This window comes from Theropithecus gelada, chromosome 20 (assembly GCF_003255815.1).
Source record: "Theropithecus gelada isolate Dixy chromosome 20, Tgel_1.0, whole genome shotgun sequence".
In the NCBI taxonomy this organism is placed as follows: domain Eukaryota; kingdom Metazoa; phylum Chordata; class Mammalia; order Primates; family Cercopithecidae; genus Theropithecus; species Theropithecus gelada.
This window is the reverse complement of record NC_037688.1, coordinates 14,741,394-14,757,588: the sequence shown is the minus strand read 5'-3', so window position 1 is coordinate 14,757,588 and position 16,195 is coordinate 14,741,394. Positions and strand designations below refer to the sequence as shown.

Here is a 16,195-nt window from a genome sequence, read left to right as displayed (position 1 = left end):
AACCCGGGCATAAATCACAGGCATTATCAGCTGGGAATGACCCTGACTTAGGGGAATTAACCAAGTAGAGTCAGAAAATAAGGGGAAAGGAGTTTTCCTAGGGTTTGAAGGTAGTAACATGCCTGGGAATAAAATTAGAATGTGGAGAGAAAAAAAAGAGCCTAAGGAGTAATGGCTGAATCACATTAGAAAAAGATTATGACCTAAGGCACTATGGCTTTACGTATTAAGAGACAGAGTGTGGAGAAAGAAAAAGGGAATTCAAACAGTGCTCACCTACCATGATTTTTTAATGTGTGATTTTTATTTTAATGTGTGACTGCAGAAACAGTCCTGGTAGGTAAGTAAAACAGGATTTCTGAAACAGGATTACAACTCTGAGCCTTGTTCAATTTAACATAATAAATCTTTTTTTTTTTTTTTTTTTTGAGACGGAGTCTCGCTTTGTCGCCCAGGCTGGAGTGCGGTGGCGCCATCTCGGCTCACTGTAAGCTCCGCCTCCCAGGTTCACGCCATTCTCCTGCTTCAGCCTCCGAGTAGCTGGGACTACAGGCGCCCGCCACCACGCCCGGCTAATTTTTTGTATTTTTAGTAGAGACGGGGTTTCACCGTGTTAGCCAGGATGGTCTCGATCTCCTGACCTCGTGATCTGCCCGCCTTGGCCTCCCAAAGTGCTGGGATTACAGGCGTGAGCCACCGCGCCCGGCCATAATAAATCTTAAATTATACCAGCTACAGCACACTTAACCTGAGGACAACTTAAGATCTGAGAAACGGTTGACTGCAAGGGATTTGAAAGCCAGCCCCACTGTGCTATTGCTGCCTTACCTCTGCTCAAGGTACGCCAAGGCCTGCCTGACAAACTCCATGCGCACTTCCACACTGCTGCGGTTCTTCAGGGCATCAGTTGCCGGTGTCAACAACACGTCTGTCATTTGTTTTACCATGGTCCACATGTCAGAAATGCTCTGCATATAAACAAAACTGCATGTGACAATGCTGCAGGGTCAGAGAAATTATGTGGTTCTTTGTGGCACTCTGACCTCCAAGGCTGGCAGAGTAAGGTGGGGGATGAGGTTAATGTCATCTGTCTGTGACTGCTAGGCTTAAGCTCAGTGCAGAAGATGCGCCTCTGCTGGCCAGACTTCAGAGTTCCATCCACCGATAAGCACCCCCTACCCCTGCCCGGAGTTGGTTTTCATATCAATTACTATTCCAGGTCTGACATAACCACATACATAATTAAAACTACACACATGTTGCAAGAACACTGAATCTCAGCGGGTTATCCCTTCAGAGAGCAGGAATCCATTTACGGTCATCCAAAGTTCTAGGAGTTTAAACTCCAAGAGCTGTATTTCAGTCCTTACAAGGTTATCTGAGTTTCTAAAGGCTTAAAATAAGAGTTTAACCTAATAATACAGGTTTTCGTCCTCCCAGAGACGCTCCAGGGGCCACCGCTTTTACCTTACTTGGTGAGTGTCACAGCCTCCCATTTTCCTTCCCACTCACTCCCTTCAAAAGATGCCTCCCAGGAAAGGAGCGGGCGTTCTTTCCTCTGTGTTACCACCACACAGCTGGGACTCCCTCTCCCCAGAATCCTTCTGCCTGTAAATCGCTCCTTAAAAACAACGTGTTCCCTGAACCCTTGGCAATACTTTAAATGTATGAGTCCTTAGAGGATAGCACTGATTGGAGAAAAAGGTTTATACTTGTTCCAAAGCAAAAGAGAAAAGCCTGTTTTCATGGTCTCTCTCAAAAATTAAAACTTCAGACTGTCCAGACAAATGTGACTCTTCCTAGGTGGTGGAATGATTGGTGAAACCTGACTTTCTTCTTTAGATCTGTTTAGGTTATCTTATATTTTACTATTTTAAAAAATTAAGTTCGAGACCATCCTAGCCAACATGGTGAAACCCCGTCTCTACTAAAAATACAAACAATTAGCCAGGCATGGTGGCAGGTGCCTGTAGTCCCAGCTACTCGGGAGGCTGAGGTAGGAGAATTACTTGAACCCAGGAGGTGGAGGCTGCAGTGAGCCCAGATCTCACCATTGTACTCCAGCCTGGGCAACAAGAGTGAAACTCCATCTCAAAAAAAAAAAGAAAAAAAAATTAAAAGTTAGATACTTTTTTTTGAGACAGGGCCTCACTCTTTGTCACCCAGGCTGGAGTACACTGGCATGATCATGGTTCCCTGCAGCCTTGACCTCCCTGGACTCAGGTAATCCTCCCACCTCAGCCTCTCAAGCAGCTGAGACTACAGGTGCATGCCACCACACCCGGTTAATTTTTCTATTTTTTGTAGAGAGGAGGTCTTGCCATGTTGCCCAAGCTGGTCTTGAACTCCTGGGTGCAAGCAATCCACCAACCTCAGCCTCAAAACGTGCTAGGGTTACAGATGTGAGCCACCACACTGGGCTGAGCAAGTTTTTAAAAGACAAAAAAAAATCTGGGTATGGGTGCTTTCTTCCATAATAGCCTTCCCTCCTTTCTTCCTTCCTCCTAGCCACCTACCAAGTAGTCATCCATCCACTTATTTTTTTATTTTATTTTTATTTTTTTGCCCCTTGGAGCAGAAAACTGGCCAGGAGTAAGGGGTGAGGGAGGAGAATAAATAAAGGCAGTATATGTGTTTGTCAGAGGAATAGAACCAGTGGTACATCAAGAATGCTCACAAAAGTCCCACCTGAGTCAAGTTCAAGGGCTCACAGGTGTGAAAAGCCATCACCTTGACAATTCAGCTCTCATTAAGGAGTCTATTGCTTGTGTAAGGAGGGAAACTGGTAAGTGGGGAGTAAAAGCTTGATGGGACTTCAAAGCAAATACGGCTTGAAGAGAACTCTTGTGACTATCAATTGATACTGGCAGGGCCTTTTAAAGATGCATTTTTAAAAATTCATCATCAAGAAAACCACCCAAAGTTATTTAAAATAAAACTCTGAGGAACAGTTAACATTTCATTCCACAGAATGGGGTGTTTCCACAGCACATTTCAGCCAAGTCGGCAAGCTGCTAGCCCCATCAAAACACTGGACCCCGGTTTCTACTTGAGTTAGCTCTAGGTTCTACCTTATCATCCAGCTCTGCGACGGAAGAACAAAGGTCCACCAGGTTAGGCTGCAGGTGTCCGTTTACAATTTTCTCATTATAGATATAAATCTGAAATGATAAAAAGCAAAGTAAATGGCACAGTATCTACTTTCTCTTTTTAAAACCCCCTGAAGCAGGCAATGGCTGGCAGAAACTTCAGCCAACCTTTCCTTCCTTGGAGTGGCTGAGCCATGCACACTGGCCAGCTCCCTAGTTGTGCTGGGGCTGTGGATAACACACTAAAGCTAACTGCCACCCCGCCTTCCAAACACCTGAGGAATGGGAGCAGCGGGGTCCAGGGGGAGAAGAACCACAGGCAGATCTATGCCTCTCTGTCCTAGTGAGGAAGCACCCGGGGAAGACAGGAGAATGGAAGGGGTCTGGCTGCTGCTTCCTAATAACCAAGGCAAAGGACTCAATTCTTTCAAAATGACGGAATGGCCCTGGTATAGGGTTCATGGATGGAGTGAGGAATGTTGGGCACTGCCTCCCTCCACAAGTGTTAGAATAGCAGGAGAGGCACATGTGGAATATCCATTTCTCCTGGAAAGAATCTCTGTTCTTCAGGTAAGATTTTCTTAAGGAAAATGAACTATGTGATATTTAAGCTATGGGAAAACCACTCTTACTTTGGATTTTATTTTCAAGGAGCTAAAATGATGATAGTAGAAATCGTAAATTCACTCTTCCAGATTTAGAACTAGTTAAGTCCTACTACGGAAGTGAAACAGGACTTAACTAGTTAAGATTTAGAACTGTAAGCTCTAAATCTTAACTAGTTAAGTTCTAAATCTTCTTGTGGAAGATTCCACTTTGTATATGAAGTCTTTGCTCTCTCAAAGTAGTGATGTTAGACAAATCACGACTCTGCTGAACTGTAGTTTCCTCTATGTTAAATGGGGAATATCAGTATCGTTCATCTTCCAGGGCTGTTATGAAGATTAAATGGTTTTGCTGGGCGCAGTGGCTCACGCCTGTAATCCCAGCACTTTGGGAGGCCGAGGCATGTTGCGGGAAGTCAGGGACTCTGAATGGAGGGACCGGCTGAAGCCGCGGCAGAAGAACATAAATTGTGAAGATTTCATGGACATTTATTAGTTCCCCAAATTAATACTTTTATAATTTCCTATGCCTGTCTTTAATCTCTTAATCCCATCATCTTCTTTGTAAACTGAGGAGGATGAATGTCGCCTCGGGACCCTGTGATTGTGTTAACTGCACACAAATTGTGTGCAGAGCATATGTGTTTGAACAATATGAAATCTGGGCATCTTGAAAATAGAACAGGATAACAGCGATGTTCAGGGAACAAGAGAGGTAACTTTGAACTGGCCGCTGGTGAGCCAGACAGAACAGAGCTACATTTCTCCTCTTTCAAAAGCAAATAGGAGAAATATCGTTGAATTCTTTTTCTCAGCAAGGAGCAACCCTGAGAAAGAGAATGCGCCCTGAAGGTAGGCTTACAGATGGCTCCTTTAAGGTGTGCCGTCTTTAAAAGGGATGAAATAAGCCCCGGTCTCCTGTAGAGCTCCCAGGCATATTAGGACGAGGAAATTCCCGCCTAATAAATTTTGGTCAGACAGGTTGTCTGCTCTCACACCCTATTTCCTGATAAGATGTTATCAACGACAATGCGTGCCATGCCGGAAACTTCATTAGCAATTTTAATTTTGCCTCATCCAGTGGTCCTGTGATCTCGCCCTGCCTCCATTTGCCTTGTGATATTTTATTATCTTGTGAAGCATGTGATCTCTGTGACCCACACCCTATTCGTGCACTCCCTCCCCTTTTGAAAATCGCTAATAAAAACTTGTTGCTTTTATGGCTTGGGGAACATCACAGATCCTGCCAACATGTGATGTCTCGCCCAGACACCCAGCTTTAAATTTCTCTCTCTTGTGCTCTTTCCCTTTATTTCTCAAACCAGCCGAGACACTTAAGAAACAGAAAAGAACCCACGTAAATATCGGGAGCGGGTTCTCCCGATAGAGGCGGGTGGATCATCTGAGGTCAGGAGCTCAAGACCAGCGTGGCCAACATGGTGAAACCCCGGTATGTACTAAAAATACAAAAATTAGCCAGGTGTGGTGGTGCATGCCTGTAATCCCAGCTACTTGGGAGGCCGAGACAGAAGAATCGCTTGAATCTGGGAGGCAGAGGCGGAGGCTTCAGTGAGCTGAGATCGCACCACTGCACTCCACCCTGGGTGAAAGAGCAAGACTCCGTCTCAAGCACCCAACCAACCAATCAATAAAATGGTTTTAAACCATGATGTAGTACTTATTCACTCAATGAGCATTTCTTACAGGCCTTCCTTTGCAAGGTACTGTTCAACATGGGATATAAAGCTTCACTCTTTAGTGGAGAGGACAGCCGTGTAAACAGACACAATATTTCGGTGTTGTATGTGCTATGAAATGTTAATGACATCTTTAGTCCTTGCAGGTGTAGAAGACACAGTCTCTCTCTTCAGAAGCCTGTAATTCATCAGGACTCTCTCCATGGCAATACAGGAGTCAGCCATACAATGAAGGTGACGAGTAAAGGATGCAGATGCACAGGGGGAATAAAAAGAGAGAGGTATAAAATTGGAGCAGGAGGAAATAAATGAAGGCCAGTGGCAAAACATGAGGGGGTTGGAAGGAGAGGATCTCATGTGTGGGAAGTTGATGAAGCTGGGGGCTTCAGCTGTCTGGAGTTTGAAGTGGCAATGGCACCCCAAAGAAGAGACATTTTTAAAAAGACATTTAGAAAATTTCTCTCAAGAAAGGGTAAAAGAGGGACTTCTGATAATACCATCAGCTAACCAGGTAACTCAATTCATGTGGAACTCCACTGACTAAATAACTGGCAGTTGAAGAGAGGGACCTTGGTAAAAGAGCACAGGGTCTAACAGTTTCTCACTGCCTCCTGCTCACCTCCATAGCTGCTCTGTTTTTGCCTCCAACCACCCTACTCCAGGCTGGAGGAGGATGAGGTAGGTAATGTTGAGGGCCATAAGTGGGACCCCCGGGTCCCCCTCAAAGAATCCAGGAGGTGATAATGGCTGAGCAGATATTCCTGGACCACTGCTGGTGGAGGATAATCTTAAGGGGATGAAGGCCAACTGCCCTCAATTCAAGAAACAGGAATATTTTTCCTTCTTTGTACTTTGTGGGGAAAAGCAGCAAATTACAATAAAGCACAAAGTCAGCTGGCACTGCTTTATTTAAAAAGTCAGTTCCAGGTTATGTAGGGTCCTCAGGGTGGTTTCAGTCCAACAGAATTCCTGTGCTTACCACAAAGCATCTCAATCCATATCCATATTATTGGACGGTCCTCATCTACAACCAGAAGGATGACCCCTAAAATATTATGAGCTTTTCTAGGACAACAGTGGTATTAAGTAGTGAATACACTATGCTTATCAAGACAGAAAAGCATTTAGAAAATTTCTCTCGACAAAGAGTGAAAAAAGGATTTGTTAATACCACCAGCTTACCAGGTAAGTCAGTTAATACAGAACTCCATTTGCTAAGCAGCGCAGTTACCTGAAGCTTTACTGTACATGGGACTGTTGCCAAAAATGCATACTGAGATGCTGTGGTCAGTGTAAAGGACAGATTTCAATTTCCTCAAATCAAATGTGAGTAATTCTATTACCCTATTTGATAGAATTCTCCAGTGGCCTATGGTAAAATATTAACTAGTCCTCTAAATGAAAAAATACAACTTGCTTTCAGGGTTTGACTTTTACAAGTTTTTGTTCCCTTTTATTCTCTAGAGGTTCACAAAGGAATTTCCTGGCTTAATCCCCCTTGAGAGCACACTCACCTGCCGCGCATAGGCCATCTCAATGCTATCTAGAGAGCTTCGACCAGGGGGTCCCACGTCACTGATGTAGCTTGGCTGTGGATAAATACATATTCAGAATCAGTTAGGGACAGTATTCAGCCATGTGAAGAAATAAAATCACATAAACATATTCTTGTCTTTGACAGAGCTGTCGAGAGTCTGTTTCCTAGTTAAGACTTCCTCAAAATGATGATTTTTAGGGATTTCAATAACATGCAACTTTTACTGTGAACACATGAGAAGAGAGCAGGTATGGGACTGGATTAATTAAAAAAGAGTGAGGGGCTGCATAAACTCTATCGATATCTCAATGACTGTTTCTGGAAATGTACATCTTTCCAACATTCTGTTTCAATCTCAAGCTTCCCCTTGTCTTCACACTAGTGAGGCCATTGTTTTTATCAGTGGGCCTCTTTTTCATCAATCGTATCAAGCAGTTGAGGGAAAGCAGTTTAGAGAGTCAAACACCTGATTCAGACATTTCCACACTAGAGTCCACAGTAAGACAACAGTTGCTGATTACTTTTCTGTTATCTGAAGATGTGAGACCAGTGCAAGTTGGACATTCATTCAGTTAATATTTGCTAAGTGTCTGCCACATGCACAGCTGTGTGTATATCCATCTCCATAAGAACAAAAACAAGCCAGCCTGCAAAGCCTGTCCCCAAAGAGCTTACAATCTGAAGAGGAGAGTCAGATAAAAATACAGTCATATATTACTTAATAATGAGGACAGGTTCTGAGAAATGCATCATTAGATTTCGTCATTGTGTGGACTTCATAAAGTATACTTACACATACCAGATGGTTTAGCCCACTCCACACCTACGCTGTATGCATAGCTTATTGCTCCTAGGCTACATACCTGTACAACCTATTACTATACTGGATACTGTAGGCAACTGTAACACAATGGTAAGTATGTATATATTTAACCACAATTAAATATAGAAAAAGCACATAAAATATATGATATAAACTTATGAAGCCAGCCACCATCACACATGCAGTGCATGACTGTGTATGAAAAAAGTTTCAGTCTTTTTTAAGAAAGAATATTCGTCTTTAGTTAAGCTTATTCGTTCTGTAAAGAAATACAGATCAAAATTAGGTAAATTCTTAAGTTCCCACTGATTAGTTTGTACTGTAGCATAGCAGAGATCAAATTCTTTAAGCTTATCTCATTTATTTAAAAAAGCTGAATGTTCTATACACTAAAATCTAAAATAAATCAGTTTAAACTAGGCTTTCTGTGAAACCAATGGGGATGATAACAGCCAAGCTTCCCAGCACTATGAAGCTGGTAAAAGGAAGAGTACAGTGGGCATGCACCAGGAGTCGGGAAGAAAGGGAAGGGGAGTTATCAGAAAGGCAGTATGAAGCCCTTGGTTCTGGAGAATGAACACTGGACTGTCAAGGATGCCTGGGTTCTAGGAGGGCCACTTCACTCCCTGGCTTTGGGTTCTGGAGCAAAGCACCTCCTCAGATTCCCATTAGTCAAATGAAGGGGCTATCCTAGATGATCTTGAGAGGTCCCCTCAGTTCTGATCTCCAACTATCACTGGTATTAAAAGAGCTTAAACAGTTCGCTGATCTTGGTAGATGCTGCTGGCTGGCCCAGTGACCATTCCCAATTCCTACTTCTCACATCTTTACCTTCTGCCACCTTTCAAGCTGGCATTTAGAGTTATTAGGTTGGTGCAAAAGTGATTGCGGGTTTTGCCATTACTTTCAATGGCAATCACTTTTGCACCAACCTAATAAATGTACCCAATAGTGTGCTGGTAAATGTTTTTTAACAGCCAGCTCGTGAGAAAAGGGACGATGGCTAGCATTTGCTGGTGTCTGTGGTTTAAATTCTCCCACCATGGCAGATTTCAAGCTATTCAAGGCAATATCAACTAGATTGCAAATTCCTTGAAAATTTAACAATAGGTCCTCATGTGCTGATCCCTATAAACCATTGAATATATCCTTTTCCAGAATCTACTACAGCAAGGAATGGCACACCCTAGTTCTAGCCAATAAGATGAAAACACAAGCCTGCTAGTATACCTGGGGACAGCTTCTGCTTTCATTGATTGGAGGGTTGAGGCGGGGGGACTGTCATGACTTTTCAGCTCTCTCCCCTTCTTTCTGCCTTGAATGCAAATATAATGTCTAGAGCTCCTACAGCCATCTTGTGAACCTAAAGTAGGTGGATGTGCTAGAGAGGGTGGTATATCAGGACAGAAAGGTGTTGGGTCCCTGATGGCATTGCAGAACAACTGGATTAACATCAACACTCTCCACACCTGCAGACATCTTGGTAGGTGAGAAATATACACCCCTATTCAAGCTACTAAACCTCAAAGTTTCCACTACTCACAGCTGAAAGCATTCCTACCTGAAACACAGATTTAATTTAAACACCACTAGGTTACAATAATAACAATAGCTATTAATGAGCACTTACTATGTGCCAAGCACTGTTTGAATTTCCATGTTATTAACTCCACAACCCTATGTAGTAGGTACTTTTATTTATTTATCCATCTTACAGGTGAAGACACAAAGGCACACAGAGAGGTGAAGCAATTTGCCCAAGTTCACTTCAGTAGGAAGCAGCGGCTTGAATCCACAGTCTGGCACCACACTCTGTACTCTTTGCCACTGCTCTATCCTGCCTGCCAGGGCAGCCCAGGGTAACTCTCCAAGAACAGTTATCAGAAAACAGTAGAGGAGGGAAGAGGAGGGAAGAGGGAGGAGAAGGAGGAGGAGTAAGAAATCCTGGATCCACTACTTATAACAATGTGACCTGGAGCATATTGCTCCCTTTAAGCCTCAGTTTCCTTAGCTGTAAAGTGGGGGGTGGTAATGGTATCCACCACATAGCATTGGGATGAAGGTTAAATGGGGACAAAAATAGTATGAATCCCTACCTCACAGCACTGTTGTGAGGAATAAGTGGAAGACCTCAACACAGTGCCCAACATATGGTCAATAAATGCTAGCTGTTATCACTTTATAAACAAAAAGAAACCACCACAACGAACACAGGAGCAAATCCTATGCTCAACAACAATGGACAGATATGGACACCTCAGAAATATGACCTAAAGTATTTTACTTTGTATAGGCTGAAAGTCTCATTTCGTTTTTCTACAATGAATACACATTCCTTGTTTGATGGAAGCCCCTCCACAGCCAGGGCATTTTATACTTCTGGACTTATTCTGAGTCTTCCCATTAACACTGTATTAAGGACTGTTCTCTAAGACAGCCACCTTTCTAAAACAGAGCTATCCAAAAGCTGGAGATTCCACAGTCTTTTTACAGGACACAGCACTAAGCCTGTTAATTCCAGTAACTTAGTCAAGGAGAATAAACAAAGAAATGAAAAGGAGAACAGCACTAAAGCATTTTTGCAAGGACACAGTTATTGTGGCTAAATATACATGAACAGCCTTGAGAAATATTTTCCAGTGCTAAAAACCTAATTTTTAAAATTATCCACTTAAAAAGTAGTTGGGTTTCAGCCTTCAAATTTCCATTTAAATTAATTTTGCCTAATGCTCTTGTTTTCAAAGGTACCTATCCTTCAGTTGCCCTTGACCAAGCCGCTATTTCACCACACATAAAGTCAATTATCCACAAGAGGATTGCACATTCCTGAACAGAGGAACCGGCAAATATTTAGCTGGAATTCCACAGCCAGGGATTGCCTGAGGGCTGGGAAAGCCACTAATCTCTGGGGTTCTCTGCAGTGGGGTCTGGCGGAGCCATAGCAAGGACGACAAGACAAGATGACAGGAGCAGAGAGCCAGAGATCAAAAGAGCAGGGAAGACGATAGGGTTTCTTCTTTTAGAGGAAAACAAGCAACTCACCCAGGAGTCTGGAGACGTATATGTGGAAAAACAGCAGCCTCTGGGAGTACAAACTGAGAAAGGTCTCATCAGAGTACATGGTGTTCCCAAGACAGCCATTCCAGGACAGGATGGGGATAGAAAGTGGCAGGAGGGAACCGCAAACTTTTATTAAGCACCTACTACCGTACAAAGTGTATCCAGGGATGCATAAAAATCTTTTCCAAGGAAAGCATATTCTAGTTAGAAAAAACAAAATGCAGGCAGGGCGTGGTGGCTCATGCCTGTAATCTCAGCACTTTGGGAGGCTGGGGGCAGGTGGATCGCTTGAGTCCAGGAGTTCAAGACCAGCCTGGGTGACATGGCGAAACCCGTCTCTACAAAAAACAAAAACAAAAATTAGCTGAGTGTGGTGGAGTGCGCCTGTAGTCCCAGCTACAATACTTGGGAGGCTGAAGCGAGAGGATCATTTGAGCCTGGGAAGCGGAAGTTGCAGTGAGCTGAGATTGCGCCACCGTATTCCAACCTGGGTGACAGAGACCCTGTCTCAAAGGTGGGGGAGAAAAAGAAAAAAAGGAATGCAACTAGCACTCCTAGCAAAATGAATATAGGGTAGTAAGAAAATACGATGATGCTGCAGATGGAAAAGAATTTAACTTCTAAGTGGAATGTTTTGGCTTTATGTAAGCAAAATGGAAACACGGTGATTAATTCACAATAGTTAGCTTTAAAATATGTATGCAAAAGTCCAGTACTACCAGGAAAAAAACACCAACCAGGGACCAGAGAGGACGAGGGTCCTAAACGCAACCCAGCTAATAATTGTGTGACCTTATTAACCCTACTAATGACTGTGTGACCATGGACAAAATGAGAAGAATACCTAAGCCACACATAGGCTGGAACACTATTATAACTACTAAAAAACGACAGACACCTACGTGTACCAATCTAGGAGAAGTTGTAAAATATGTACAACAACATAATGCAAAATTATAGGAATATATAAAATAATATCTATTTGTGATAATAAATCGATAAGATATACAAATGTGCATGTAAGCACCTCGGAGAAACTGGAAGGGTGAGCATCACTGACAGGTTGTGTTTGGGTGCAGGATGAGAAGAGCAGCAGAGTGGGTCTACACTCCTCTACTGTCAGAAGAGGACACAAGATCAGACAGTTTGTGTATGATACATCACGACAATAAAATCAAGGGCCTGTTGAGTTGAGGTTTTTAAAAAATCTTTTTGAAAGAGCAGCAGAGCACTTTCTATACCTGAACTCCTACTCAAACCCCTAACAGGTGAACTGGGTCCATCCCCAAGGAAACTGCCAGGGAGTCACAAAATACAGTTCAGAATCCTATGGTCTGCAGTTTTCAAACTGTTAGTTCATATTCTACTGTATTTCATTTCATCTAATAGTCCACCTATTGTAAAACACTGTCATTTTATGAATCACTAAGAAATTTTAAAATGCTGTTAATGATATACTACTGAATTTAAGACATATCCTGATTTGAGAGATGTTGAGATGTAAAACAGATGCATGACTGAAAAGTGATGGAATATGGTATTAAGACAGTTATCAAAATTAGCGACTATGTTCAACATACACTGTTCACATATCATAGTGTGAAATGTTACCATCATTATCTACACTCATTAAGCCACAGTTCAGCTTCTCTAATGAGCCTGTTTCTTGCTGAGTCATTTTCCAGACAATACATTAAGGGATTGCCCATTGACTATGTCTAATATCACAAAGCAGTCAGTAGACTACACTCAGGTTAAATTTACCTTTAAATGTTGTTTTAAAAATTGGCTAAGGTACATCATGGATTCCCCAAACTGCTCGAATCTTGCATGCTGTCATGCAAGCCTCAACAGGGAAGTTCTTCCTCACGCTAAGCAGACACAAAACTGGGATGCGAGGATTCGTAGCCAGGGGTCTCATTTTTGTTTCAAAGCACATCATTTTTATTCACACCACAACTTAAAGAGTTAGTAACAATCTTTCAATTCCTACTTTCCTCTAAAAAATATACCCTTTTCTTCCAATGATATCCTAAGGAAATTAATTTCCCAAATTGACTCTATGCTACTGAAGCATCATTTCCTTTATTAAAACTTGCTAGGGGGGCCGGGCGCAGTGGCTCATGCCTGTAATCCCAGTACTTTGGGAGGCCGAGGCGGGCGGATCACAAGATCAGGAGATCCAGACCATCCTGGCTAACACAGTGAAACCCCGTATCTACTAAAAATATAAAAATTAGCTGGGCGTGGTTGCGGGCGCCTCTAGTCCCAGCTACTCGGGAGGCTGAGGCAGGAGAATGGCGTGAACCCGGGAGGCGGAGCTTACAGTGAGCCGAGATTGTACCACTGCACTCCAGCCTGGGCAATAGAGCAAGATTTGTCTCAAAAAAAAACTTGCTAGGAACAGATATTACCAACGTCTCCTTTAGAAGGAACTGGGGGAAACTCCTATTATTGGAAGGCATGGGGGAAAATCATGTTTCAGAAACCACTATATCCTAGCGTACTTTTTGCTAAGAAAAAAAAAAAGAGCTTTGAGCCTCTCTTTATATTATATTACCCAAATTTGGACATTTTCCTTCAAGTGCTAAGGTCAGCTCAAAATGATGTGAAACTGCCTTCTTAACTAATGACTCTGTATTCCAATGACCTTATTCCTGACAATAAGGTGCCCAGAAAAGAATGTTTTAGATACCATCAAACTCCTTTAATTATCTCCTCTATTTATATGCAAAGATTTTTTTGATTCCTAAGGATACTTTATAAATCAAGGAAACACTTAAAAAGGGATGGATCCATATCCAAATGATTAAAGTAAAAATGTGTATCTTACCAAACACCAACAATCGCACAAAGAATGCTAGAATGTGCTGATTGTGTACACTATGCTAGGCACCGGGCTGGCCACTTTACATATTCTACATTCCTTACAACAATAGTTTTTCAAGAAAGGCATTTCATGGCCAGACGCAGTGGCTCACACCTGTAATCCCAGCACTTTGGGAAGGGGAGGAGGGTAGATCACTTGAGGTCAGGAGTTCGAGACCAGCCCGGCCAACATGGTGAAACCCCGTCTCTACTAAAAATACAAGGATTAACTGGGCACGGTGGCGCATGCCTGTAATCCCAGTTATTCAGGAGGCTGAGGCGGGCGGATCACAAGATCACGAGAATCACGCCACTCCACTCCAGCCTGGGTGACAGAGTGAGACTCTGTTTCAAAAAAACAACAAAAAAATGGTATTTCATAATGAGGAAGCCCAGGCTTGGGGACCCAAAGCCTGCTGAATACCAAAACCTGTCTTTTATGCCTTTTACGTTGTGTATTCTCCTATAAAGAGAGTGGACAAAGTGTCTGTCCATGTGAAGATACCACCTTTTCATTCTTTTGAAGGAAATTATATGGGAAAGGCCTATAAAAACACAAGGTTCCACATACACACTGGAATGGACAGAAACATCACATGTGGCAAAGATATGGAACAAATGGAATTCTCACATACTGCTGGTGGGAGGGTACACCAATACAACCATTTTGGAAAACAGTTTGGCAGTATCTACTAATGCGGAACATATGCATACCCTCTGGTTCGGCCATTCCCCTCTTAGGTGTACCCAACAGAGATGTAAATATGTGCTCACCAAAACACAAAAATGCTCACAATAGCACTATTTATAAAAGAACTGGAAACTACTCAAAGGTTCACTAATACTAGAATGGATAAACAAATTGCAGTTATACTATTTAGCCATGAGAATGAATGGCTTAAAAGTACATCCAATAGTATACAAAAGGTTACATAAAAGCACCTAGAAACAACAGTAGATATTGTATGACTCCATTTACGTAAAGTTCAAAAACAGGCAAAATTAATTTATGATACTGGATGTCAAGACAGTGGTTTCCCTTGTTGATAGGGGTAGTGACCAGAAAGGACCACAGAGAGGATTTCTGGGGTGCTGGTAATGTTCTGTTTCCTCATCTGGGTGTGTTCCATTTGTGATGATTGAGTTGTACACTTTTAAAAAATTTTTTTATTTTTTGAGACAGAGTCTCACTGTGTTGCCCAGGCTGGGTGTACAGGCTGGGGTACAGTGGTGCAATCACAGCTCACTGCAGCCCCAACCTTCTGGGTTCAAGCGATCCTCCCACCTGAGGCTCTTGAGTAGCTCAGACTACAGGAGCATGTAACCATGTCCAGCTAATTAAAAAAATTCTTTTTGTAGAGACGGGGTCCCACTATGTTGCCCAGGCTGGTCTCAAACTCCTGGACTCAAGTGATCCTCCTGCCTCAGCCTCCCAAAATGCTGGGATTACAGGTGTAAGCCACTGCACTCAGCCTGAGTTGCATACTTACGTCTACACACTTTTCCACATATACGTTATACATCAGGAAAAAAGTTCAAACAACAAACAACAAAATCTGTAAGATTCCAGAAAAGGGCAGTTCCCTGGATAATCTGAAGAAAGACCTATATGCATCACTTGCCAACATTTACAAACTATCTACTCTGCCAGGTGTCACAATAGAGAATAGCAAAAGCATAGATAACTCCCTTCCAAGGGGACTTGAGGTCAAGTAAGCAGAGTCTACTAAACAGACTATTCTATTATTAAGAGAAGAGCAATCAAGAAAGAACATCCCATTATCAATTTATAATTACTTCCAAATCCCAATACAGAACACAACCTATTAACACCATTTAAAAAAGTGAAGTTTATAAAACCATGAGCTGTTCTAATTATTTGCTGAGATTCACAAAGAATTGAGAAAGAAACATTAGGCTGACCAACGATACTATACATTTGTTCTTCGTTCCGAAAGACTCTGATTTCAGTCTGAAATCTTTAAGTCTAAGAAATATGGGACAGGGTCCTTAATGAGCAATTTCCCAACACAATAACTTTGGCATCTATTTATTTGGGGGCTAGTTTAATAAACAAAACCAAACCAAAAACCTTGGTGTTTAAATCAGGAACAAACCAGGAATAGATACCGGATGTGCAGTTACCCTTTGCCAACCTACGTATCCTTGACCTAGACCTCAGTAGAGTAAGAGTCCATAGGCCAACCGTCCTGAGTCTTACCAGCATATTATGTGTCTCTCTGAGCCTCAGTTTTCTTATCTCGATGTGCAAAAAGAATCTTAGCTACTCATGAAATAACTTGAGGGAAAAAAAAAAGATTTATCAGGAAGCACTGATATTACCTGAAAACATCTAGCACTATAATTTTTGTAACATAATTTTTGTAACATAATTTTAAATCTTCGCCTCTAAATTACATGAAACTGCTTTTTAAAAGACAATAGGGAATGGCTATTATGGGTCAGGTGCTTTACATTATCACTATCTTCCCCAATAATCTCATTTCAATCAGTAA

The 16,195-nt window shown here is 42.3% G+C and overlaps 1 protein-coding gene across 3 annotated transcripts in view; it reads right to left on the bottom strand.

Moving 5' to 3' along the window:
• Positions 1-16,195, bottom strand: part of NUP93 (nucleoporin 93) — a 113,650-nt gene that overhangs the window by 19,884 nt on the left and 77,571 nt on the right. For all 3 annotated transcript variants that reach the window (XM_025369714.1, XM_025369715.1, XM_025369716.1), the window contains 3 exons: positions 6,906-6,980; positions 3,072-3,161; positions 829-968 (listed from right to left, as the gene is read on the bottom strand). In XM_025369714.1, coding sequence (XP_025225499.1) covers positions 829-968; positions 3,072-3,161; positions 6,906-6,980 — 305 coding nt within the window. The remainder of the gene's footprint in view (positions 1-828; positions 969-3,071; positions 3,162-6,905; positions 6,981-16,195) is intronic.